At 41.2% G+C, this 27,606-nt stretch overlaps 2 protein-coding genes across 2 annotated transcripts; one reads left to right on the top strand and one right to left on the bottom strand.

Moving 5' to 3' along the window:
- Positions 1-16,942: 16,942 nt before the first annotated feature.
- Positions 16,943-20,295, top strand: LOC103717777 (40S ribosomal protein S3a). The gene is made up of 7 exons (XM_008806289.4): positions 16,943-17,046; positions 17,142-17,189; positions 17,264-17,369; positions 19,136-19,273; positions 19,352-19,537; positions 19,652-19,852; positions 19,981-20,295. Exons 1-7 carry the CDS (start codon positions 17,036-17,038, stop codon positions 20,074-20,076), a joined length of 786 nt encoding a protein of 261 aa, XP_008804511.2. The 5' UTR covers positions 16,943-17,035; the 3' UTR covers positions 20,077-20,295.
- A 4,965-nt stretch (positions 20,296-25,260) lies between these two features.
- Positions 25,261-26,459, bottom strand: LOC120107256 (F-box protein At5g07610-like). Its single transcript, XM_039120466.1, has one exon. It carries the CDS (start codon positions 26,451-26,453, stop codon positions 25,308-25,310), a length of 1,146 nt encoding a protein of 381 aa, XP_038976394.1. The 5' UTR covers positions 26,454-26,459; the 3' UTR covers positions 25,261-25,307.
- Between the last annotated feature and the right edge of the window lie 1,147 nt (positions 26,460-27,606).

Below are 27,606 nucleotides of genomic sequence, written 5' to 3'. Positions count from 1 at the left end.
TCATCTTAAAAAGCAGGCTTTTATATTCCAAGCCATTATCTTGAAACTGATGGAGACCTACTCTTGCCAACAGTACATGCTGGTAAACCATAGATGTTATATATCAATAATTTGAATTCCAATGGCCTGCGAAAAGATCACTATGTTCAAATTGGCAGGTGATGCCTGTAATGCCAGGAAGTCCCTTTGCCAGAAAGCAAGCTTGAGATAATGGTGGACTGGTAACAACTGAAGATTTTACATAAGCTGGACATCGAATGGCTTTCGGAGGGCAAGTGTGACCTTCGGAGTGGAGGAAACATTGTGTTGCCCGGGTCTTGGAGTAGGCCCCTTTGTCCGTCAGACAGTAAGTGGTAGGCACGCCTCGCCCCAGGCAGCAATCCGCGGACCCATAGGAGGTAGATAGGAGTGACCTTCTTTTGTAGATAGAATCTTCAATGAGTGGAAAGGACTCCCAGACTTGCTCCGCAGTACGAGCCTGTTTGGTGTAACGAAACAGGCTCGCATTTGTTCCTCCATTGCATTTTCAGTGAAAGTATTTGATTTGTGTGAATACATGTTTAGGAATTAGGGGAGATACCCTATCTCTACTATCCCTGTGGATAACCTGAATGTCTACGAGGGTCTCAAGAACTTTCAGATATGGCTGGGACCAATTAGTTATCGTTGTTTGTTCGAACCTTCGGTGGCAAACAAACTCCAGGCTATTCCAGAAGAAGCAGGGCAATATCATTAGTGTAATGTCCGGGCCCACAACCTACTAGGCCCAATAAGAAATAGGCCCAGTTAGAGGTTTGGGCCCAAATTTTTACTGTGGGCAGTACTATCAAAGTGGCAACCGGGAAGAGATTGCCACCTCATGCTGAGAAGAGAAAGGATAAGGCCACAACTGGCCGACAGGGGAGGGCCACCTCACGCCCCACGTGGCAAGGCCAGACGCAACGGCAGAGCGGGGGGGGGGGGGGGGGGGGCAGCTGGAAGCTCCCGAAGCTAAGAGAGCAGGGGGGATGGGACCTCACTGAGGGACCCCCAGCCATGCAGAACCTGGAGCCGCCACCTCAACCCCCCTACTGGCAGCCGATTCCGGCGCGCCTGAGACCGGGGGGGGCAGCTGTCAGTCCCGGAGCAAGGAGGAAAGGAGAGGATGGGACCTCTCAGAGGAAGCCTCATCCCTTAAACAAATTATATAAGCCTCAGCCGGTAACCTAAAATCACAGACCCCTTAGAACACAGAGAGCCGAAGCCCTGGAGCCGAAGGTGAAGGAGCCCTGAAGCTCCAAGAGGAAGGAGGGACTACCAGGGGGAAGAACTGCCCAACGGTAACCGGCAAAAATCCAGGTAAGTGGCCCCTTTTAATAAAATTTTAGGGAGTGGAGAAACCCTCTGTGGGGTATTCTCCCCTCTGTTTCAACTATGGGACAGAGGGGAGGAGACCGGCAGAAGGAAGAAGGGTCACGGGCCGGACCCATAGACCCCGGACCGGCCTGAGAACGGCCGCGGCCCAAGGCCAGGCCCGATGACCACTCGGGCCGAGCCGCCTGCAGGGCACCGCAGCCTCGGCTGCGGCTGCTCTAGGGCTCGGGGGGCAGCCCCGGGCCGCCGGTCAGGTTGAGCCGGCAACCGGCGTGGCCACAAGGCCGCCAGCCCCGGCCGGACCACTGCCTCCTCTCCGGCAAGAGGCAGTGGTGCCGGAGGGAAGGACCAAAGAAAAGAAAAAGAAGAAGGGAAGAAGAAAGAAAGAAAAAAAAAAAGAAAAATGAACTCACCGGACCTTGAGGCTTCATCCCCTCCGGCCATGCCTTGCCGTGGACGGAGCGGGTGGAGGCTCTCGGGTATAGCCGGATCCCGACCCATCTCCGAGCCCTTCCCCTCTCCGGCATCACTTCGGAGGGAGGAAGGGCTGGCCTTCCCTTCAGCCGGTGCACCGGGGGGGGGGGGGAACCCCGCCTCGGTTGGTGGATCGGGGGGAGCCTCGTCTCCCCGGTTGCCTGCGGGAGAAAAAGGGGAGGAGACAGTGGGTTTCGGAGGGGGACAAAGGGGTCGGAGACTAGGGTTTTCGGCGGAAACAAAGAAGAAAGAAAGATAGAGGGAGAAAGAGAGGGAAAAGGGGAAGAAGGACCGGAGGAGGAGAAAGCCGAGGGTCCCGGCCGGAGGCGAGGGTTACAATAGAGATGAAGGAGAGAAGAGAGAGGGCTTGGGAGCGAGAGAGGATATGGGAGGTTGAGAAGGGAGATTGAAGAAGAAGAAGAGGAGAGGAGAAGAGGAATGGGAGATCGGGATGAAAGAGAGGAGGAGAGGAAGCTTCGGGAAGGAGAAGAAAAGAAAAAAGAGAAGAGAAGAAAAGGAAAGAAAAAGGGAAAGAAAAAGAAAAAGAAAAAAGAAGGAAAAGAGAAAAAAAAAAAGAAAAAAAAAGAAAAAAAATGAAATGGGTTTAGCCAAATTTGACTAACCCAAGCCCAATTAAACTGGGCTAAGTCTAAATCTGAGCTCAATCAGATTGGGCTAAGTCTGAACGAGCCCAAACTATAAATTGGGTAAAATCCGAGCTAATTTAAGTTCACTAGAAATGGGTCCGAACCCAATTAAGCTGAGTTGGTCTCAGCAGACCTAATTGATTGTGAATCAGGCCCAATTCAAGCCCAATTCAACTGACAGAAGATCGAATTGATCTTGGGCTAACCCTGACTCAGGCCCAAATGAGCCACATTGACCAAATCAGAGGACCCAATTGGCTAGAAAAGGTTGGACTGAATTATAAACGAGGCCCCATCCTTTAATTAAAAACCCAATCAAACCATGTGGACCCAATCTGGTTTTAAATCGAACCCCAAAGGCTTCAAATTGGATTTGGGCTAAATCCTTGGATGGGATCCAAGCAAGTAAGTTCATAGTATGATGAACTAAGAAATTTTATAATAAATAAATGGGGAATAATGTAAACCCTATGATGTTGTTTTAGGTGATTAAGGATTTGTCACCTGGACTTGAGCAATTTGGAAAGCGAATTGATGTAAGTAATCTGTCTTAATCTTATCATAGATCTTGTATTACGTTTTATAAGATGAACCAGTATTTTTCATACAATTTGAATTGTATACATGATTTGTGAAGAAAGTAAGTAACCTGTTCTAATCCTTTAATGGATCATGTCATGTTATTAATGTTTCCTAAGCATTTATTTTAAGTATATATGTTTCATGCACGATATGTTACAATGCATAAGTAACTTGCATGATCTTAGAAGCTATGGCTATGTATGCAACATGATGATGCTGATATTTTAATCATGCATGTAAGTTTATAAAGTCTTAGCTAGCCAAGAGGCACTATAATGGGCTCAAAGATGCTACTGAGCTGGCCTTGCTAGTGGCCGAGAATAACTTCGCTGGCCTTGCTAGTGGCCGAGAATGACTAGCTGGCTCCGCCAGTGGCCGAATGGACTTCGCAGTAGCATCCGAGAGAATGGACCACGGCTTGCCGGGGGCACAGTTTCATATGCATACTTTATGAAAATGATATTTGAAGCATGATCATGAGGCTCATTTCAGAGCCTGGGTATATGAGGCGGGTGTTTCCAAATCCTGCAGATGCGTTTTGGGGAGAAGCAAAATCGGTGAGGGGTGAAGGACGCTTGCGTGAAGCTCCGAAACCGGCCAACATCTGGCAGGGGAGCCCCGTGTTTCCCCCTCATGTAGGCCCGATAGTCACGTGCCCTGCGAAGGCGGGCCGTGACATTTATGAACGTGCCTGGCCAAAGCATATATTGTTTTACAACGGGTTTTTGAATATATCCTTATGAAATGTTGTATTTTGCTAAAACCGCTATCTCCTTTAATGATGCTAATCGCATGAATTCTTATGTTTTATGAAAATACTGCTTTGTTTTCCAAGCATACATATTTTGCCATGATAAATTGTGAGATAATACGCATGTCAGCTTCTCAAACCCTGCATAAACATGGTTACCATTATGTTCGATCCGGTAAGATTATGTATGATTACCTACTGAGCCGTGTAGCTCATATCCGTTTATTTACTTTTTCTTTCAGATCCTCATCACTGATAGCTGCCAGAGACACGTTAATTTGGTATCAGGGCTTCTTTCTTTTGGGGTAAAGCAAGTATACTTTTGTGTACATAAACTACATAGAAGCTCTATATTTGGGTACTGACCAGCATGTTGTATTAAGAATGCTTTCATATGAAAAGATTTAGTTGGTTTGACTACCCTGTTACCCAGGTATGAGGCTGCGTGCTATTGTGGGCGGTAGTCGGCAATAGCACGGCCGTGTCACGGATCCAGGTCCGGGGCGTGACAATTAGTGTCCTCCTTAAGGCTCTCTAGGATGCTGGGGGTGGAACTGTTGATGTGCAGCCAGGCAGACCCAGGCTAAATGGATTGTCTTTCTCCAAGCTATCCTTTCTTGCTCCGGATCATAGCTTCCTTCTTTCCCTTCTCTCTTCTATTTTTCTTTTCTTTTTTTCTGCTCTTTGTTCTCTGTTTTTCTTTTATTTTCTTTGTACAGTTTGTGTTGGTATGATTTTAATAAAGGTCTCAGGTAGGAGGGTCTGTTAGACTCTTTATTATTATTCAAAAAAAAAAGGAATGTTTGCTGTAGATAGTAGTGCATGTATTCCTTTGAAGACCATAGAAGAAACGGAGAGGTTAATTGATCCCTTGGAATTATGTTAGGCTTGGTTATTTAGAGATTAAGAAAACATTTTTTCTCTTTGTTGATGTCTTTCTCATTCTGTCCTTCAAGTCAATTTGTGTTGGTGCCAACCAAAGTTCGCCGTACCGGTACCGGACCCCGTACTAGTGCCACACTAGCATAGGCGTACCGAGTGTCGGTACGGTACGATATGCGGTATGTCAGGGTACCGACACTGACGTACCGGTACCGGTACCCACTGGTACCGACCGGTACTGCATACCACTGCCAACCATTTACATAAAATCTATTTTCTTTTCTGAGCAAATACACCTCGCTTAAGTTTTTCTATGCAACCACAACTATAACAAGATGACTTTGTGTTCATGATTCATCAGGTATTGGCATTTATTTGCACCTCAATTATAATCACCAATGTAGATTTTAGTTCCCTATGTGATTCATTATCTCATATCATAATGCCAAAATGAGCATCCCTAATAGATACATAGATAAACATGTTGGTGTATGAATTTTGTATGTTAAATTTAGTGGATTTCACGAAATGAGATTGCATCTAATCAGCTCCCAATAATAAAGGCAAAAAGATATATTCTTTTATCCTCATTTGGTGCATATTTTATTTAGTAATAATGTAGCCTAATTTGTAAAATAAATCTTTGAAGGGCTTAAGCGCCTGCAGCACTGTCTACATTACATGAAAGATCACACCTGCCACCTTCTACAAATGTAAAGCCAACAGAGCAAACTCAACAAACTGCTACCTCAATGTATCACTTTTTGAAGGCTTTCTGAGAGCATTCTGCATGCATCTCTCTAATTTTTTTTATGGGCGAAAATCATATCAGTTGTCAGTTTTTCCATAACAAGGAGGAGGGGGGACAAGAAGCCATTTGATAGCTTGAAGCCGTTTGATAAGGACCTTCATATTATCATAAAAGATAAGAAGCTATGTTGATCAGAACACAGATAAAAAAACATTAAAAATATCTGTATGAAGAATCAGTTAATCCCTGCATGTTAACCAATAATCTGTGGTTGACGTTGAAAGAAAAATTGCTGCCATTCACATCCTCCCACATCACCAAATACTAAGCTCTTGGATTCAATATGGAAATGGAAATATACCATCCTTCAGCCTGTCTTGCTTCCAAGTTTCTAGTGTCTCTAATGCTGATGGCAACTCCGAGAAGATCTGCCATTGTGGGCTGCTAGCAAGTCCAGTGCCGCTGATTAACTGTTCCTTGCAAGCTAACACCTATGCCACTGCTTCCCTTGGTTCTAGACGCATCTCTCAGAAACAAGGGGATCTTCCGGACTGCACAATAGACTGCAATCATCATCCATGAGCATTTTACCAGGACCATGTGTGATGACCCATGCAGGCATATTTAGTCTCATATTGGTTATTCGCTGGATAGATCTTGAGTACTTATCTAGGATCAAGAAATCCAAATAATATCTTCCGACTAGCTATTTTGGATGAAGTCCTGAATTGTGGCAAATGGTATTAGAGCGGACTCGGTATGTGACCTACATGGACTAGGAGATATTGCAACACGTGTATATTTGAGCTGATCACGAGCTGATCGTAGTGTTTAAGATTGAATTTGCATGGATTTGGATCTCATCTTGGCAAGGACGCTAAGGCTTAAACGGAGAAAGTGTTAGGGTTTCCCAGTGCCCTAGGGCGCAGCGGAAGATACGGGATTATAAAATTTTCTTATAAAACCCATTATATGAAACCCTAATAAGCCAAGATCACCTTAATAGTATAACCAAATAATGTAGAAAATATAATCTTGGTATAGAAGAATACCTATCACGCTATATCCAATATGTCTGAAGATGTCCTAAGGTGCCCAAATGTTCACCCTCCGATGTTGATCCACACAGGAATGGGTTCAAGACTCTAGCTCCACCAAAACTTGATTCTAATTGTTCAATCCTTCCAAAGGATTTAATTGGCTGATTTTCCTTCACTTCTTCCTTTCTACCTCTAAAACATTCACTAGCCTTTTTGTCCTAAAGAAGACCCTCTTGTCTTGGGTTAGGACAAAAGAGAGAGGCTTGTAAGAAAGAAGGGATAAGGGAGAGAGAAGGAGAGGCTTTTTCTTGGATGATCTTTAGAACCCCAAGGCACCTCCTATTTATAAGAGATGGAGGGATGCATCATAAAGGGATGCATCCCATCCACACACCTCATCATGATGAGGCATGTACCAAGAGATGCATCCCATCATGATGGGGTGCTAAGGAGAAGGGTGTATCAACTTCTTTCTCACATCTCCCTCTTAAATCCTGATGATCCAAGGGCCCAAATGCAGTGAACCAAAGCCAATGGTCCAGATCTAGGCGCCATCTAATGGTCCAGATCAGGGCATCATCATCCAGGGTGCCATCCAGTGGTCCAGATTCAGGCGCTGAGCAACGGTCCAGATCTTTCATCCAGAGAGCCATCCAGTGGTCCAGATTCAGGCGCTGAGCAACGGTCCAGATCTTTCATCCAGAGAGCCATCCAGTGGTCCAGTTTCAGGCGCTAACCAGTGGACCAGATCCTTCATCCAGGAAGCGATCCAATGGTCCAGAAGTGAAGGCCCTATCAAACCCAATCCAATTGGGTTTAACCAACTTAAAGAAAACATTAAACCTAATCAAATCAGGTCTAATTAAAGCCAAATGGGTTTCAACTCTTGGCTAACCCATATTAGGTCATGATCTAATCATATTAGATCAACCTAATCTAAGAATCATATTCGAATTTAATTCGAATCAGGAGCTAGGGTTTGCAACACGTGCTAGCATGTTCATCTTGCAAACATGATCTAATCCAATTAGACCCTTGATCAATTCCCTTGTGTGTGACCCATTGGGTTCCTTATCTTAGCCAGCAGTAGGTGCAGGTGCAAGTTGACCTAACCTGATTAGAATACCTCTAATCCAATTTAGGTTCAATTTAGTGCTAAACCTGACTTAGCAATCAGAACCTTTCTGATGCTTTGATCTAATCAAACTCTTTGATCCGATCAACCCACAAGACATGATTGACGTCTAGCAACGTATCATGTCTACCCGGAAGATGAGGAATGTATTGGACAAATCCAAACATACCCTTCAGTGGAAAGTTACTGTGCAATTCAATCCCTCAGTCATACTACATCCTGAATAAGTGCTCGAGTATGGATCAATATCAAACTCAATCACTTATTCATGTCTCTCTCAATCTTTTATATGATAATTCAAACAATGAAACATTAGAAACTCTTTCTAATATTCATTTTGCTTTGATCAAAGGCTTCTTGAATCATCATAAGATTAGAGTAAGTAGGATGTTACCTTCTCTTACTAGAAGTGACTGATTCCTTGTTGACCTACTCACAACCTTCGTACAAAATCCACCATATCCAGAATACCCCGTACACAACGCAATGTCGTGAATGAGGGTAAACCAAAACATAGCTTCAAGTGCATAAGGTACCATGGTGATCTCAGGTCTAAGGATCACTTGCACAACTCCCACTATGAGAACCATCTTTTGATAATTAAGTAAGAATCCATAAGATGTTCTCATGGCTGGTCATTTCAGTGAACTCATTCCTCTAATGAGCACCCACATCTTTGTATTAGTGTCTCACACAAGTGATTGTGAGATCAATCACCCTCTACATTGAGCATACATAAGATGTGCCAGTCTTTCCGGTAATATTGATCCCCGACTCAATATACCAATTTGACTGGGAATATTCTAAATTAGGATTTTAGGATTTTAGGTCTCACTGGTATGATCTCATCATAACCCTAAAACCAATGTCCTAATTTATGGGGTTCATCATCCAATAATAAAATAGATAAGCAGCAAATGATGAAACACAATGCCTTTATTGATATATATCGAGTGTCAAAGTACATGATTTGGAGGATTACAAAGAGAAACCCATCAAATGATTGGCTTATAGGGCATCTACTCTTTCAATCTCCCACTTGCACTAAAGCCAATCGCCCTTATATTTTAACCCCATACAATCGAGGTGACGATTGAATTGCTGCTGTGGTAGAGCTTTAGTAAATGGGTCTGCTATATTGTTCTTTGTGTCTACTCGTTCAATCTTGACGTCTTGTCTTTCGATTATCTCTCGAACAAGGTGGAAGCGTCTCAAAATGTGCTTGGATCTATGATGAGACCTTGGTTCTTTAGCCTGTGCAACAGCTCCAGTGTTATCGCAATAAACTGGGACTGGTCCGGCAATCTCAGGAACTACACCCAGCTCTGTGATGAACTTCTTCATCCAGACTGCTTCCTTAGCAGCTTCACTAACAGCTATGTATTCTGCCTCAGTGGTTGAGTCAGCTACAGTTTGCTGTTTGGAACTTTTCCAACTCACAGCTCCACCACTCAAAGTGAAGATATATCCAGAGATTGACTTGCTATCATCTGGATCAGATTGAAAGCTAGAATCTGAATAGCCTTCTAGTTTCAATTCTGATCCTCCATAAATCAGAAAAATATCTCTAGTCCTTCTCAAGTATTTGAGAATGCTTTTCACAATTTTCCAATGATCCTCCCCGGGATCTGCCTGAAATCTACTTACCATACCCAAGGCATAAGCTACATCAGGCCTGGTACATAACATAGCATACATGATCGACCCTACTGCTGAAGCATAGGGAATAGAACTCATTCTATTCCTCTCTTCAGATGTCTTAGGAGACATCTTCCTAGAGAGTTGTATGCCATGTCCTATGGGTAAGAAACCTTTCTTACTTCCATCCATGCTGAACCTCTTCAGCACATTATCAATGTACCTAGACTGGGACAAACCTAGCATCCTTTTAGATCTATCTCTATAGATCCTTATACCAAGTATATAGGATGCTTCACCCAAGTCTTTCATGGAAAATTTCTTTGATAACCAAGTCTTGACCGATTGCATCATTGGAACATCATTTCCAATGACCAATATATCGTCCACATATAATATCAAGAAGACAATAGCACTCCCATTAGTCTTCTTGTACACACAAGGTTCATCTATATTTTTAATGAAGCCAAACTCTTTGACTATCATATCAAAATGGATGTTCCAACTCCTAGATGCCTGCTTTAATCCATAAATGGATTTCTTAAGCCTACATACTTGATTTGCTCTCCCTTTTGAGACAAATCCCTCTGGCTGTGTCATATAAACCTCTTCCTCAAGGTGACCATTAAGAAAGGCGGTTTTGACATCCATCTGCCATATCTCATAATCATAGTATGCAGCTATAGCAAGGATAATCCGAATAGATTTGAGCATAGCTACTGGCGAAAAAGTTTCATCATAATCAATGCCTTGTTTTTGCCTGAAACCTTTTGCCACTAGCCTGGCCTTGTAGGTTTCTACTTGGCCATCAGCTCCTATCTTCTTCTTGTATACCCATTTGCACCCTATTGGAATCACTCCCTCAGGTGCATCAACCAAAGTCCACACTTGGTTTGTATACATAGAATCTATCTCGGATTTCATGGCGTCTAGCCATCTGTCAGAGTCCCTACTCTTGACAGCTTCCGAATAGGTCAGAGGGTCATCGTTATCAATGATGTGGGCTTCATCATTCTCAATGATAAATCCATACCTCTTAGGTGCATTTCGCACTCTTTCTAACCTTCGGAGAGGAGTAGTGTGTAGTGGTTGTACCTCTTCCATGGGTACATCTGGTTGAGGATTATTATGTGTCTCACCTTGTAAGTCTTGAACTTCATCAAGTTCAATTCTTCTATCCTTGCCTTTTTCTAAGAAAAACTCTTTTTCCAAGAAAGTGGCATGCCTAGCAACAAATACCTTTTGTTCGGTAGGATCATAGAAGATATATCCTAAACTGTCTTTAGGATAACCTACAAATATACATTTGTCCGATCTAGCACTTAGCTTATGTCCAAAATTTCTTTTGACATAAGCATGACAACCCCATATCTTAAGATACTTAAGATTAGGTTTCTTTCCTTTCCATATCTCATATGGAGTGCTAGATACAGACTTAGATGGTACTCTATTTAATACTAATGCAGCAGTTTCTAGGGCATGTCCCCAAAAGGAAATTGGAAGATTTGTGAAGCACATCATGGACCGTACCATATCTAATAAGGTACGATTCCTTCTTTCAGCTACACCATTTAATTGTGGCGTATATGGAGGTGTCCATTCAGAGAGTATACCCTTTAATTTAAGATAGTCTAAAAATTCACTAGAAAGGTATTCTCCTCCTCGATCAGATCGAAGGATTTTAATACACTTTCCAGTTTGTTTTTCGACCATACTTTGATACTCTTTAAATTTATCAAAGGCTTCGGATTTATGTTTCATTAGATACACAAAACCGAACCTTGATAAGTCATCAGTAAATGTGATGAAGTAAGAGTATCCATCTCTAGCTTGAGTTGACATAGGACCGCACACATCAGTGTGTACGAGTTCTAACAACTCACTTGCCCTTTCTCCATGTCCCGAGAATGGAGACTTGGTCATTTTACCCATAAGACAAGATTCACAAGTTCCTAATGATTCAAAATCATAAGGGTCAAAGAATTTATCTTTATACAACTTATGTAACCTTGTCTCACTAATATGACCTAATCGGTAATGCCAGAGGAGGGTATTATTAATATTCTCTCTTTTTCTTTTATTATCTTTGCCAATATGAAACATAACATTATTAAGACATAATACTAAAAGACCATTTTTCATAGTGCCATGACAATAATACTCATTAGATAAAGAAATAGAGCAACCATTGCTCTTTCCATTTATTTCGAATCCTTTCTTAAGCAACAAAGGAATTGAAATTATATTTCTAATGATTTTTGGCATAAAATAACAGTCTTCTAGCTTCAAGAACTTTCCGGAGGGTAGCTCCAGTATGTAGGTGCCAACAGCTTCAGCCTGGATGGATTCTCCTCCAGCGCCATATAGCTCGAAGTCACCTTTCTTCAGACTTCTAATTTTCTGCAGTCCATACAAAGATTTGCATATGTGAAAACCACAACCGGTATCCAATACCCATGAATTAGAATCAGAAGAACTTAATGTCATATTGGCATGTAATAAAAACATACCTTTTGATGCAACACTTGCATCAGGCTTCACACTTGCAAGAAAGCTCTTGCAGTTCCTTTTCCAATGCCCCGTCTTGCCACAGTGGAAACAGGTACCGGGTCCAGAGATTTTCTTTCCCTTCTTCTTTTTGATGCGACTCTTAGGGTTTAGTTTTTTCTTTGAACCCTTGTTGCCCGACTTCTTCTTTGAGCTCTCACCAACAAGAAGGATCGGACCCTTGTCCTTCTTGATGTGAGACTCTGCTGTTTTCAGCATATTTAGAAGCTCAGGCAGGGAGGAATTCAGTTTGTTCATGTGATAATTCACGACAAACTGCGAGAATGAGTCGGGTAGTGATTGCAGGATCAAATCCTGACTGAGCTCACTGTCCATAGCAAAACCAAGTTGACTTAATCGAGTGATTAAGTCTATAACCTTTAAACAGTGGTCTTGCACAGATGATCCCTCGATCATTCTAGCACGGAACAACTGTTTAGATATCTCATATCTAGCAGTTCTGCTCTGCTCACCATATAACTCCTTTAAGTTAAGGAGTATGGAGTGAGTATCCATGCTATCATGCTGCCTCTGCAATTCATTATTCATAGAAGCAAGCATGATACATTTGACAGTCAAACTATCATTTTTCCACATACGATATGTGGCCAATTCCTCCTCAGTTGCATCTTCCCCTGCTGACCCTAGGTCAGGGGTTTCAAGAATGTAGGAAAGTTTTTCTTGTGTGAGAACAATCTTTAAATTTCTCAACCAATCCACATAGTTGGGACCAGTCAATTTGTTTGTATCTAAGATACCTCTAAGTGAGAGTGAAGATGCCATTTTTGCAGAATTAATCTATAATTACAAAGAACACTAATATAAGCAGACCAATCATGATGACATGTATTCAATCAGACAAGGACTTTTATCTAATTGTTACTCCCACTATTTTTATCGAATATCATAACCCTCAAGTATGATGAACGAGAAAATACTAATTTTCTTAGTGGGGTTGAGATCCAAATTCCTTATAAAAGACCTTGTGGGAATCACAACAAGCCCTTATAAGTTCAAAGGTAGGAAACTCTTTCCAATTGTATCCCATGCAATTCCCAACTTTATTCTGTCCTCTAGCACACATATAGTCTTGTGGGAATCACAACAAACTATTGTGTCTAGTTAAGTCAAACCCTTCATTTTTATACAGTCATATTTGAATAATGCTGCCCTTGTGGGAATCACAACAAGGCAACATATTAAAATATGCCATATGCATCATATGCACCAAGATATTACAATATCAATCCCTAATACTAGCCTTGTGGGAATCACAACAAGCTAGCGTAGATATTGACATAATAATATCTAAGCATGAAGGAAGGACCTTTATAGTGTTATATCAGCAATTAGCTTTTCCATGGAGGTCAATCAAATAGTTGGCCAGGTAAGCAGATGGGAGGCTCTCCTTACTTAGTAAGGTCCTAATTAAATAACCACCTGTAGCCTCTTTCCTAGACACCAACTTAGTCAATTGATTCAGAATGGCTCAGCTTAAAGCAATTAACACTACGACTTAATTATGAATTTAGTGAGGGCTTTCAAATAATAGTATCTTACTAACATTAAGCTCAACCATAAAGGACAATCAAATAATTGGCCAGGAAAGCAGGTGGGAGGCACCCCTCACTCAGAGAGTGAGGTCCTAATTAAGTAACCACCTGTGGCTTCCTTCCTAGACACCAACTGAGTCGATTGTTCCAGAATGGGTCAGCCCAAAGTTTTCATACTACTATATTGGTCTCATTGCATATTCTATAATTTAGTACTAGCAATTATACTGTGCTACAACATGAATATAACACTATCTCATAGCATAAACTAATCATGCATACAAACAACCTAGCTATCTCATAGCATCAAGATAATAGCATGTATTATCATTTGGTTAAACTGATTAAGGGTGGCTCTGATACCACTGTTAGGGTTTCCCAGTGCCCTAGGGCGCAGCGGAAGATACGGGATTATAAAATTTTCTTATAAAACCCATTATATGAAACCCTAATAAGCCAAGATCACCTTAATAGTATAACCAAATAATGTAGAAAATATAATCTTGGTATAGAAGAATACCTATCACGCTATATCCAATATGTCTGAAGATGTCCTAAGGTGCCCAAATGTTCACCCTCCGATGTTGATCCACACAGGAATGGGTTCAAGACTCTAGCTCCACCAAAACTTGATTCTAATTGTTCAATCCTTCCAAAGGATTTAATTGGCTGATTTTCCTTCACTTCTTCCTTTCTACCTCTAAAACATTCACTAGCCTTTTTGTCCTAAAGAAGATCCTCTTGTCTTGGGTTAGGACAAAAGAGAGAGGCTTGTAAGAAAGAAGGGATAAGGGAGAGAGAAGGAGAGGCTTTTTCTTGGATGATCTTTAGAACCCCAAGGCACCTCCTATTTATAAGAGATGGAGGGATGCATCATAAAGGGATGCATCCCATCCACACACCTCATCATGATGAGGCATGTGCCAAGAGATGCATCCCATCATGATGGGGTGCTAAGGAGAAGGGTGTATCAACTTCTTTCTCACATCTCCCTCTTAAATCCTGATGATCCAAGGGCCCAAATGCAGTGAACCAAAGCCAATGGTCCAGATCTAGGCGCCATCTAATGGTCCAGATCAGGGCATCATCATCCAGGGTGCCATCCAGTGGTCCAGATTCAGGCGCTGAGCAACGGTCCAGATCTTTCATCCAGAGAGCCATCCAGTGGTCCAGATTCAGGCGCTGAGCAACGGTCCAGATCTTTCATCCAGAGAGCCATCCAGTGGTCCAGATTCAGGCGCTAACCAGTGGACCAGATCCTTCATCCAGGAAGCGATCCAATGGTCCAGAAGTGAAGGCCCTATCAAACCCAATCCAATTGGGTTTAACCAACTTAAAGAAAACATTAAACCTAATCAAATCAGGTCTAATTAAAGCCAAATGGGTTTCAACTCTTGGCTAACCCATATTAGGTCATGATCTAATCATATTAGATCAACCTAATCTAAGAATCATATTCGAATTTAATTCGAATCAGGAGCTAGGGTTTGCAACACGTGCTAGCATGTTCATCTTGCAAACATGATCTAATCCAATTAGACCCTTGATCAATTCCCTTGTGTGTGACCCATTGGGTTCCTTATCTTAGCCAGCAGTAGGTGCAGGTGCAAGTTGACCTAACCTGATTAGAATACCTCTAATCCAATTTAGGTTCAATTTAGTGCTAAACCTGACTTAGCAATCAGAACCTTTCTGATGCTTTGATCTAATCAAACTCTTTGATCCGATCAACCCACAAGACATGATTGACGTCTAGCAACGTATCATGTCTACCCGGAAGATGAGGAATGTATTGGACAAATCCAAACATACCCTTCAGTGGAAAGTTACTGTGCAATTCAATCCCTCAGTCATACTACATCCTGAATAAGTGCTCGAGTATGGATCAATATCAAACTCAATCACTTATTCATGTCTCTCTCAATCTTTTATATGATAATTCAAACAATGAAACATTAGAAACTCTTTCTAATATTCATTTTGCTTTGATCAAAGGCTTCTTGAATCATCATAAGATTAGAGTAAGTAGGATGTTACCTTCTCTTACTAGAAGTGACTGATTCCTTGTTGACCTACTCACAACCTTCGTACAAAATCCACCATATCCAGAATACCCCGTACACAACGCAATGTCGTGAATGAGGGTAAACCAAAACATAGCTTCAAGTGCATAAGGTACCATGGTGATCTCAGGTCTAAGGATCACTTGCACAACTCCCACTATGAGAACCATCTTTTGATAATTAAGTAAGAATCCATAAGATGTTCTCATGGCTGGTCATTTCAGTGAACTCATTCCTCTAATGAGCACCCACATCTTTGTATTAGTGTCTCACACAAGTGATTGTGAGATCAATCACCCTCTACATTGAGCATACATAAGATGTGCCAGTCTTTCCGGTAATATTGATCCCCGACTCAATATACCAATTTGACTGGGAATATTCTAAATTAGGATTTTAGGATTTTAGGTCTCACTGGTATGATCTCATCATAACCCTAAAACCAATGTCCTAATTTATGGGGTTCATCATCCAATAATAAAATAGATAAGCAGCAAATGATGAAACACAATGCCTTTATTGATATATATCGAGTGTCAAAGTACATGATTTGGAGGATTACAAAGAGAAACCCATCAAATGATTGGCTTATAGGGCATCTACTCTTTCAGAAAGTATGTGATGATCTTGGATACTCATATAGAATCAATAAACCCCAATAACACCTTCCAGCTACCATTTTGGGTGAGGTCTTGAATTGACATAATGAGCCCGAATCTCCGTGCGACCATACTCACCCTTGTCATTACTAGTGGTCTAGTGGATAGTAGGAGTTTCTACTAAAACATCATTGGGATCAGTATGTAGAGTGGTATCGTTTAACAATCCATGCCACAAAGACATACCATTAATATTTATTGTATACTCTCGTAAAATACTTATTTTACTATTCTATCCTTTTCCATCCTTATTTTTGCATACATACCCATGCAATCTAACGCTGTTAAAAAAATTAACAGTTTCAATTAAAATGACTAAAATACTCTTAATGGATAGATGTGCAAAAAAAAAAATATTTATAAGACGATCACGATGGAGACAAAAAAAGTAATTACAAAATTCTCTTTTATTTTAAATAAATATAATTTTTATTAATAGTGTTAGAAGAACCATTATACTAGAGGCATTTGTGTAAAAATATTATTTTATGAGGATAAAAATAAATATAAATTTTAAAAAGATATTTATATAAATTTAAATTTTTTAGAAAGATATTTATGCAAAATTTTTTTAAAAAGAACAACTAAAAATTTGATTGGAATGGCAAATCCGGCTAAATTGGTCCAACGTGGATCCAAATATTTTAGGTTATATTTGGATCATACGATCCCGACCCGATTTGGATGATCCACATGATTTTTTTTTTTTTTTTTTTGTCTTTTTTTTTAGTTTGTTTGGTTGATCCGACCCCATCTGACCTGATCAGCTCAGGGGTTGGGGCGGGTCCAAAAGCCCCACCCGAATATGAAACCGGGTAAGGTCTGGGGGAGTCCGATCCGACCCGTGCAGCCCTACTAGCGGCTATAAGAGGGGGTTCTAGGGCAAGGAGTTTCGCCCTTCTCGTTGCGTGGCGCCGAAAACCCTATCGTGGAGGAGGAGCAGCGGCAGCAACCGCAGACATGGCGGTCGGGTGAGGATGCGATCCTTACCTCCGTTTTTCCTCTATTTTTCTTCGCTTTGTGTTTCAATCTCTCATCTCTTTATATCCGTTTCCGATCCTTTCAGCAAGAACAAGAGGATCTCGAAGGGAAAGAAGGGGGGCAAGAAGAAGGCGTACGTTAATATCAACTCCTTTCCTATTTTTCCTCTTTTTATCGCTCAATTATGATTTGATTAATCTATTGCAGTGTTGATCCCTTCTCGAAGAAGGACTGGTACGACATCAAGGCGCCCTCAGTCTTCAACGTGAGGAACATCGGGAAAACCCTAGTCTCAAGGACCCAGGGTACCAAGGTTAGTCATTATTATTTTCGTGCTTGATTGATATTTTTTAGTGTTGTTCATAGAATATTCTTCCGCTACTTCTGTGTGTATTGTTTTTGTTGTGTTGAGTCTTGAAGATGTCTAAATTTTTTTTTTTTGCTAGCGTTTACCTAATTATAAAGTTAGTCTTTGGTTGAAAGAGAACAAAGAACGGTGTGAGATTGTGAAATGAGGATATTTGGATTCAGTCTAAAGATTTATAACTTGAGCCGTGAGTCCTTGGCATCGATCTTTTGCACAAATTGTTTGATAGGATGTTTGAGCATTCAGATCTTGTTTCTTCTGTAGGTTCTTTTTGTTTGCATTTGAATTTGCCTATCTGTTTTTCTTTTTTTTCCTTTAAGTTTATTTATAATTTCATGAAAGCTCTGTACTTCGTTTGGCGGGTGAATTAATTCCAGATGGTTACTTCGTTTCCATACTTGGTAGGTATCTTTTTGATATTTTTTTTCGGAAGATGTTATGGGTTGCATTTTTGGCGGGATATAATGTTGATTAAGCGAACATGGTAGAACCGTGGGACTACTTTGTTCTCACATAGGCTCTAATCAGGTTGCTTTTTTGCTTGCAAGACATCAGCAGGCTCGCACTCATGCAAATTCAAGTACAGGCAATTAGACATGCTAGTGGAACAGGGGTTTGCAGATGAATGACCCTGTGAGCAAGAGTAATTATATGGGTTGTTGTGATCGTGCAAATTTTAATTTGGATGATCCACTTTTTGTGTATGGATGGTTACCTTGGATGTTGCTTTCATGCTCACTCTGCCAATCTGTTTCTTGACATTCATGCTTGCAGATTTTATGGTGACTGAGCTTAATTAAAATATCGGTACACTTGTAGCTCTGTTTTTTGAAATCTATGACATTAGAATGGCACTTCTAAAAGAATTAATTAATAAACCATTTGCCAAATAGGTGAGATTTTTTTTCCTCTTATAACAAGTTTAGCTTAGTGGTTGAAGCTTTTGTATGAGCTTTTGCATCCCCAATTTTCTAGAGATCCTTTCTTCACTGCTTGTTCACCTGTACTAGTTCAAGTTACTTATGTTTACCATGAGTCTAGTTCCCATGTCAAGATGCAATCTCGCATGAGATGTGGTTGTGCCTGATGAGAACAGTGTGCGAAGCTGTATGATTTGTTTGTGTAGTAATATGAGATAAGGGGCTTGGACAGGCCATTCTGATCTTCTAGGGGTGTGCTTGTGCACTTTGGGCATGCAGAGGGTTTGGGCTGGTTGTGGGAGATTTTTTTTTCTTTAAAAATGGTGTTCTTGGTTGGTGTATAATTTGTATTTCTGTCTGTTTGTCTATGCATATATATATTTACTCTGAGAGATTTCAACACACTTTGATTTGTCTTGTTATGCTCAGGCTTGGTTTGAATCTCATTTGATGTAGCCAATTAGCAACTTCAGAGACAGATTCCTATTGGATTAGAAAAATAAGTACTGTAATTATTGACATCCTGTCATTTATAGCAGGCTGTGATTTCTTAAATACCATATCTGAGATGATCTGAGATGATCTGTGCATCACTGCACACATCAGTCTTGTGTATAAATGTTATTTTTGTGATACACATCTAGGGTAATTTTGTTCTTATGATTCCCTAAGGAATCAATCATCTAGATACTCACACCTGTGACAGGTCTCTTCCATTGCCATGTACATGCCTGGTTTGTTATTCTCTGGTAGTTGGTCATGTTTAAACTGTTTTGTCCCCTCATTATCCAGATTGCATCTGAGGGTCTGAAGCACAGAGTGTTCGAAGTTTCTTTAGCGGACCTTCAGAATGATGAGGACCAGGCTTACAGAAAGATCCGGCTTCGTGCAGAGGATGTTCAAGGGAAAAATGTCCTCACAAACTTCTGGGTATGTGCGTTACTTGGGTGGTAGCTTCATAACTGCAATATTTTTTGTTATTCATCTCCTTATAATTATCCCTTCCAGGGCATGAATTTTACGACTGACAAGCTTAGGTCGTTAGTGCGGAAGTGGCAGACTCTTATTGAGGCTCATGTTGATGTGAAGACCACTGATAGTTACACATTGCGGATGTTCTGTATTGGCTTTACCAAGAGACGTCCAAATCAGGTCAAGCGCACTTGCTATGCTCAAACTAGCCAGATCCGGCAGGTAAATAACATTTTGGGCTTCAACCCTAGTTATATGTGAATCATTATCTTTATGAAGTAGTAATAAGTTTACCCAAAAAGAAGTGTAATAGTTCATTTTTTGTATTATATTCAGATACGCCGCAAGATGAGAGAGATTATGGTCAACCAAGCCACGTCATGTGATCTCAAAGACCTTGTACAGAAATTTATACCTGAAGTCATTGGGAAGGAGATCGAGAAAGCTACAACGAGCATTTACCCGCTTCAGAATGTGTTCATTCGGAAGGTCAAGATACTGAAGGCCCCAAAATTTGATCTGGGGAAGCTCATGGAGGTACTCATTATCGTTCTCTCTATGCAGTCTCTGTCTGTGCCACTGCAATTGTAGAATGCCATTTTATTTGGAGCTTGAGTAGAAAGCTTACATTGTTGTCTAATTCTTTTGACTATTGGTGTTTGCAGGTTCATGGAGACTACAAGGAGGATGTGGGTGTTAAGATTGAGAGGCCTGCAGATGATGTCCCCATGGAAGGTGAACCAGAAGTTGTTGGGGCCTAAGAGAATGTGGCTCTAGTTTTGCTTTTTTAGAAATGGTTCTTTTTTGAGAAGATAAATGCCAGCCATTGATAGAGTGGATGGTATGGACTTGTGGTAGTTCTGATAGGTAATAGTTGCTTTCTGCATTTTCTGTTTGAGTTGATTGGTGACCAAACTAATTTATTTGGAGCACTATAATGAAATATGCTTAATCAATTCTGACTGCTTCTCTAAGTTTTTTATTTGATTTTTCTTGTGATGTCAATTTTGTCATCGATTTGTTGGTTGTGCTATCTATGAACAATTGATTTTCTTGCGTAGAAGCATGCTATTGGTTTGCAAACCTGTGTTTGGGTATGCTAGTATGACAGTAAATAAAACATGAATGCATGCTATTGGTTTGCAAACCTGTGTTTGGGTATGCTAATATGACAGTAAATAAAACATGAATGCAGCAGACAATGGGTTTGCCAAATTCTTCCCTGCTTGATTTGCTCTGTGGCGTCGACCATGGTTGTTGCAAGCAGTTATTGAAGGGTTAGTTTTCTACTCAGATATCTAATCACCCATTACAGCTGGGAAAGTGGAAAACCAAGGTCAGATCAAGGATTGAAGCTAATGCTTTTGTATGGGCACTCTCTACCCTGCTTTATTCTTTTTGCTGGTGGAGGTGTGCAACTCAATGTGTGGATGGCCCTGTTTTTTTGGGTAAACTTGTGGATGGTCACTCACCATCATCTTCTACGCCTCTTTTGATGACTTTATTTTTGGCCTGATTGTTGGTATGCGAGACAAGCTGCAAAAGCAGTGAAATCACCTGAAATGTTTTCGGGCAGGCTTGTGTTTCTAGTTCTGATAAATTGTAAGAAGGCAGCTTGATGAATTCTGCATCCTTTTTGAAATTCAATATATATGGTAACGAGCTCAAATTGTTCTCTACTGGTTGTGGGAAACATCTGAACTCAGTTTGATCCAATTTATATCATATCACGGAGGGCAGGGGCCATCAACTCCCCTCTGCGTATCTTGTCCGACCTGATTGCTTCCACCTCTCCGGCTCATTACCAAGCAGGTCTGTTTTAGTGTGTTTCTGACTCGGAGGATGTTGCATAAATTGATCTCCTAGAATCTTCTCAAGGCTTCACAAAATATTCTGTTAATCCACACATGCCACGGTAGCTGATGTGGGCAGCATTCTCTATTAGAACTTTCAAATGTAATCATGAGATGTACGATAGTTAACTGGCTATTTTTGGATCACTATACGGCACCACATCATTCAGAGATATTCACAAGAACTAAAATTCTTGAAGCGAAATAAATCTGAAGAACATATTTAACTAATCAAAGAGTTTCATGTTCAACTAATCCGAGGGGTTGAGTCCGCTTGACTTGTGTCTGTATCCACAAATCCTTGCAATTACGATGCACATGGTAAGGAATAGGGTGGACCATTGGCAGGGGGTGTCGATATTCTACGGGCTGTGGAGCTTGTGATTTGTAATCCACCGAACTCGCCCAGATCCAGCTTTCTTTCAATGGCAGCAAATCTTTCCTATACAAATTTATAAATCTTTGCTATTATAGCACAGGCCAAAGCGTAGACTAATGGATGCACCCCACCGTGACTACTTTCCAACTACCCATTTCAACATTTGGACGCAAGAAAAAAAAAAAACCCTCTTGCTGACACTGCATTTGATGGGGTTATTTTTGCAAGATGCTCTTCCTGGTGTTATTTTTGCATTATTCTCGACCTAATTTTCAAAACAAATTAAACCTAATCTGATGTAGGATTGTTATTGATTAGACCTGTGTTCAAGTTTTGGAGCTGAATCAAATATGGGTTGGATTTGACCTACACAAATCTTTGTCAAAATCATTGTGTTAGCTAGTCTTCAATAGAGAAAAAAGTCCCTGTACTTGAATCAGCACGCGCGCGCGCGCACACACACACATATATATATTTATTTATTTATTGGTTTGAATTGCTGGATTTACATCGTGAGCTGTTTCTTAACTCTACTAGCGGCCCATCGTCCGCTGCCTCGCCGGTGATAGTGGCCAGCCAGCACAAGGAAGAAGAGAAGAAGATCTCAAAAAAGATAGGGTATGATCCATGGCAACTCGACTTGAACCATGGTTAACTCCCTAACTAGCAGCCACACGTTCTCAGGAGTCCTGGACGACGGCGAAATTCGAACGAATCCGGTAGTCGGTGGCAGCGAAACTCAGAAGAAGGATGCCGAAACAGGGAACCCCTGGTTTGGAAGGTATTCCGGTGATTTGCTAGCTTAATTCAATGTGAACAAAAGCCAAGACAACGGAGAAGGAGAAGAGGATTAAGGATTCTTACCTCGATCTGGCAAAGCCTCCGTCGGCTCTTTTCGACGAGGAATCGAGGAAGAAAGCTCAGAAAGAGGGCTTCGAATCAGTGGCTATTCTCGACCATTCTAGTGGAGAAAATCCAAGGAGGGGGAGGGGAATTAAATACCCGAGATTCTAGAGTTCAAGTCAAACTTGGATTGTTCTCGGGAGGTCTCCGACCCTATCAGAATCGGAGGAGAGAAGAAGACTCTTCCGCCTGAATCGCGCCACTGTGCACGGTTAGGCTGCGCTTGGCCTCTTCGGGCAGGCCCACAAGCCCACAGAAATTGGGTTGGGGGCTGGGCCAGTTACTCTGGGCCGGCCCACAAGCCCAAAAATCCGAGTTTTTACAACAGGACTCTAAACCACAAAAAAGAGAAAAAAGCGTAACTAGGACATTGTACAAATATCTACCTCATTAAATGTAACAACCGAGTATCTCACCCAAAATGGCTAGCCGGAAGGTATTATTTGGATTCCTTGATCCTGTAAAAGTACCCAAGATTTATCCAGCGAATAACCGATGTGGGACTAAACACACGCCCGCACGGGTCCTCCCATACTCTTTCCGTTCAAGCCCTGACGTCCTCGTTAGGCTAAGAATTCAAATCCATTCAAATCTAATCACAAATACCAAGATCAGCTCGTGGTCAATCCCAATGGATCCGTGTCGCAGTGTCCCCTAGTCCATATAGGTTATGGGCTAGGTCCGCTCTAATACCATTTGTAACAATGTAGGATCTTACCCAAAATGGCTAGCCAAAAGGTATTATTTGAATTCTTTGATCTTGTATAAGTACCCAAGATCTATCCAGTGAATAACTGATGTGGGACTAAATACACACTCGCACAGGTCTTTACATTACTCTTTGTTGTGAATGATGACGAGGAAAGCCTACAAAGTCATCATCCCATCATACACCCTCATGGTCTCACGCACGGAAACCATTGGATGAGTAAATAATAGATGATAGTGGAACATTCTATTTATGCATCCCTTGTATTAACTAGATGATAACAAAATATTCTACTTATAATCATTTCCGATTCTCACATTTAACCGATCCCTTTAACCTATGCCCCTACACTGATGGTCCCCAAAATAGCCCCGTCTTGAGTGAGAAGAGGGCAAAGTATGGAAGAAGATGAAGTGAGAAAGAAGAGACCAAGTTTAAGAACCATTCATGGTTAAGGTAAGAGCATTTTTGTCCTTCTAAACTCTTAACTAGGTTTGGTCAATGAAGATTAGCGGAAGAACTGATTTGTATAAATGGAGAACTTTATAAGGATTTTATATAAATATGAAAAGGACAATGATTACTAGGCAAATAAACAAGATTTTAAGAAATAATTTGTAAAAACCCTTTAATTTAATGTATTTCGATGCTTAAAATTTTGGTTGGGTGGTCGGTGTTTTTTGGAGCCATACACATGGCCAGGGTTCAAACCCATTTTAGAACAAATTTTAGTAGGCTACTTTAATGTTGAACATGACATGTGGCCTTATGGAAGGTGAGGGGAGTGGGCGTTCATCCGAAGAGGTTAAAGGAAGTGAAAGAGAGGAATATGGCAGGGGCTCGACTCTTCCCTCTTTCCTTCCAAAATTGTCACTCTAGGGGCCTCTTTGGAGCTCTGTAGTTGAAGTTATACTACAAGTTAAGTCGTATTGCAACTTAAGCTATAATATAGTTGACTTATAAGGATGCTCACTTCTTATGCTTGGAGGAGAGTTTGGGAAAAGATATATTTCTGACAAACTTTTCATTGAGCAGCTTGTGAACGGATGCCAAGTTGGAGCACTCGATATACATGGAGATAATAGTGTTCTATATGAAGTTAGTATCGAAGCCGCAAGTGACGAGGCCTAAGTGTGGAAGGCAGTGTAGGCATTGAGGAGATCAGAGAAGGTGAAAGAGAGGGGCGGAGGGAGTAGGAGGTAGTAGAGGAGGAGGAAGAGAAGAGCGACACGGTGGAGATCTGAGGTGGTTGTGGCCCTCCCGAAGGTAGAGGAGGGAAGGGAAAGAAAGGAGGAGGTGGAGAGACATGTTGCAATGAAGTTTGAGGAGAAGGAGGCAATGGTAGCCTCTCGAAGGTAGCAAAAGCTCGCGGTGGCATTGAAGGCAGTGGCGAGAAGGAACTCAGGAGCAAGGCTAGGGAGGAGATATGAAGAGGAGGAGAAGATTTTTTTTTTAATAAGATACCAACTCAAGTGGCTCTAACTTGTTTCGTAGCTATTTTGATTGCAAATCGACTTACTACAAGATAACTTGGAGTTGCAACCCAACGAGTAACTCAACTTATTATGCAATTTGAGTTATAGGCATCCAAACAAGTGAATTGGCTTGCACTTGCAACTTGAGCTGCATATGGCTCCACTTGTAGGATTCCAAACAACCCATAAATAATATCTTTTTCCTTCTCTAATTGCAAAATATTCAGTGAAAGGGTAAATAAATCCATCCTTCTAAATCAAAATCAAAGGCAAATGCGATTAGATGAGTGGGGCAAATCGTGATAGTGTAAAAAGCTTAATATATAGAAGCATGACTGACCCTGATAATATATTGAAGCATGAAATAATATGAAAAGCAGCATCTTACTGTAAATGTTTAACAAATATGAAGGATAATAATAACACAAGCATGTTGAATTCGAAAATGGAGCAGCAACTACGTGTTTTAGAACTCATAACTCTGGAATATGTCAATAATTAAAACAAGAAAACTAGATAAGTTCAAATCATACAAACCAGAAAGTTCTTCACACTGCAGACAACTGAAAAAACATAAATAGTAGAAAAATACAATACATTAATTATGATATCTTGCAACCCTTATTGCAAATCCTAGCAAACAGAAAGCATAATATCCATCATCACCAATGCATTAAATACCATCATTTCTGAAGCAATCCGAAAAGCAAGGCGTATAGACAAAAAGACCTAGAAGGCGGCCATGACCGAAGGCACAAACCTCTTCCAAGCGAGCATTGTTCCAGTTGTAGGCGAAGAGTTTACGAAGAACTTGTAGATAGACAATATTTCCATCCGGATGGAATGCCGATATATCAAAGTAGCCAATGGAAAACGGGGATAACTGATGCAGAGCCATCTCACCTTGATTCATCTCAACTATGGTTTTGATATCAGCACGATGCTTCAAAATCCATTGGTTATTATCTAAATCCTTGAGAACCCAAATTTGCAGTTCAGTTTTACCTTTATGGGCATAATGCAGGTAACCCCCAGAGAGCCCAATACATCGGTTCTGAAGGGAAAACCTCATGTGTCCGTGGTCCGTGGAACTTGGTAGCTCGATCCTCCGATGAACCTCTCTCTCAAGATAAACTGCCATGAGAAGGTTGTGAGTATAAGCTAACTTGTAAATAATTCCTTCATGGTAGACCCCCGGTGAGCGGAGAATTCGAACGGAATCGTTGTCCCACAGTGGTTGGCACTCGCCCCACTTCCCCGTCTTGGATGAATAAGTTTCAAGCTCGGTTGATCCCCGACTTTTCTTGAAGTGAATGACATGGTAGTGAGGCGAGCGTCGGGGATCGAAAGCCAGCACTAGTTTTCGAAGTCTTCCAAAACGTTCAGGGAGAGCAGCCCATTTCTTAGTGGCAGGGTTGCAGACAAAGTATGTAGAGAGAAGTGAACGTGGATTCCATGTGCTGCAGAGAATCAAACCATTGGAACAGTCCACGATCCGAATATTTTCAGGAGGTGCCAAGAAGCTGAGCGTAGGTTCAAGCGTGCAAACGGTTGATAGTTTGATGTATGCGCTGGTCGACCTCTTGAAGAGAAATGGCGACCGGTCGGGGAGTGCAGGTCTCACGTTGTAGAAGAGACCGGACACAGTGCATGGGAGCTTGCTCTGATAGAAAGGGTCAGAGGTGAGGGCGAGCCATGACTTGGAGACGCATTGGAATCGGAAGAAGGATTTCGCAGGCAGTCGATAGAGGATCTCGGCCACAACATCCTCCGTTAATTTGGTTGCAGGGCGATTCCTTCTTCTACTAGTAGAGGCCATCTTCTCTCTCGGCTGGATCAATCCTCTTATCAGTTTGGGAGAGCTACGGAAGGAGCTTTGCCTCTTGTCTCCAGGAAGCCTCTGTGATCGTAGGCAACGAATACGGCAAAATAGTAGAGGATGGTTGACTTAATGGCAGAAAAAGGCCAAAGGATGAAAGCTCTCATTCTTTTTTTCTTTTTTTTTTTTCGTTTGGTAACAAAGATGAAAAGTTTTTAATTTTCCTCTGTGATGGCAGACAATGAATACGGCGAAATGATCGAGGATGGTTCGACTTAAAATAACAGGAAAAGGCCAAAATATGAAAGTTCTTTAATCTTCCTCTTACGTGCTGGTGAGGCTAGGACATATCTTGAAATGAGCTGATCTGATCTAGATATACAATCATGGATTGGACACGGTCCAAAGGGAGACCTGTAGGAGCTTTGGATCCACTGGTCTACGATTAGATCTAGTACAACCATACTAGATAGACAACCCACCCAAATAAGATGTTATATAAAAGGTACCCCATTCAATAATTGTAGGATCTGAGAAGGGTTAAAGATATACGGTTTTGCTCTTGTATATAGGGAAACTGCTTTCATATTTCAAATTCTTAATATTCAGACCACGATGAAGCAATTTTACCATTGCACTAGAGAGCTCTCCTATAGAAATTATATGGCACGGGTCAAAGGATGGTGTCTAGAGGACTCGCATGTAGATTGGCCCTTTCCCTTCTATGCATCTAGGTGCAAATATTTTTGATGGCAGGCTTAGTTGTGCTGATTTCCAGTAATAAATACAGGCTAAGCTTGCTGGATGGAAGTCGAATAGTTTATCTTGGGTGGGCAGAATTACCTTTTGGCTAACAATATTTTGAATATTGTTTCTAATCATTGGCTTACATGCTCTTGGATCCCTGATATTATTCTTGACAAAGCCGGTTGGGTTCTGAAAATTTATACGTGATAAGGGTTATACTAGGAATGGTTACCACCATGTCAACTGGAATGTTCATTTGACTAGCTAAGGATAGAGGTGGCCTTTCTATGAAAGATCTGAAGATCACTAAGACTGACTTCATCTACATATTTTAAATGATCTAGCTAAATGTTGGAGCAGAAGTTTAAATGGATACTTCAAAATATCTTACTCCAAGTCCTGCATC

Source organism: Phoenix dactylifera, unplaced genomic scaffold, assembly GCF_009389715.1.
Source record: "Phoenix dactylifera cultivar Barhee BC4 unplaced genomic scaffold, palm_55x_up_171113_PBpolish2nd_filt_p 000806F, whole genome shotgun sequence".
NCBI classification, from domain to species: domain Eukaryota; kingdom Viridiplantae; phylum Streptophyta; class Magnoliopsida; order Arecales; family Arecaceae; genus Phoenix; species Phoenix dactylifera.
Note: the sequence above shows the minus strand (reverse complement) of the source record. Positions and strands in the feature narration are given on the sequence as shown.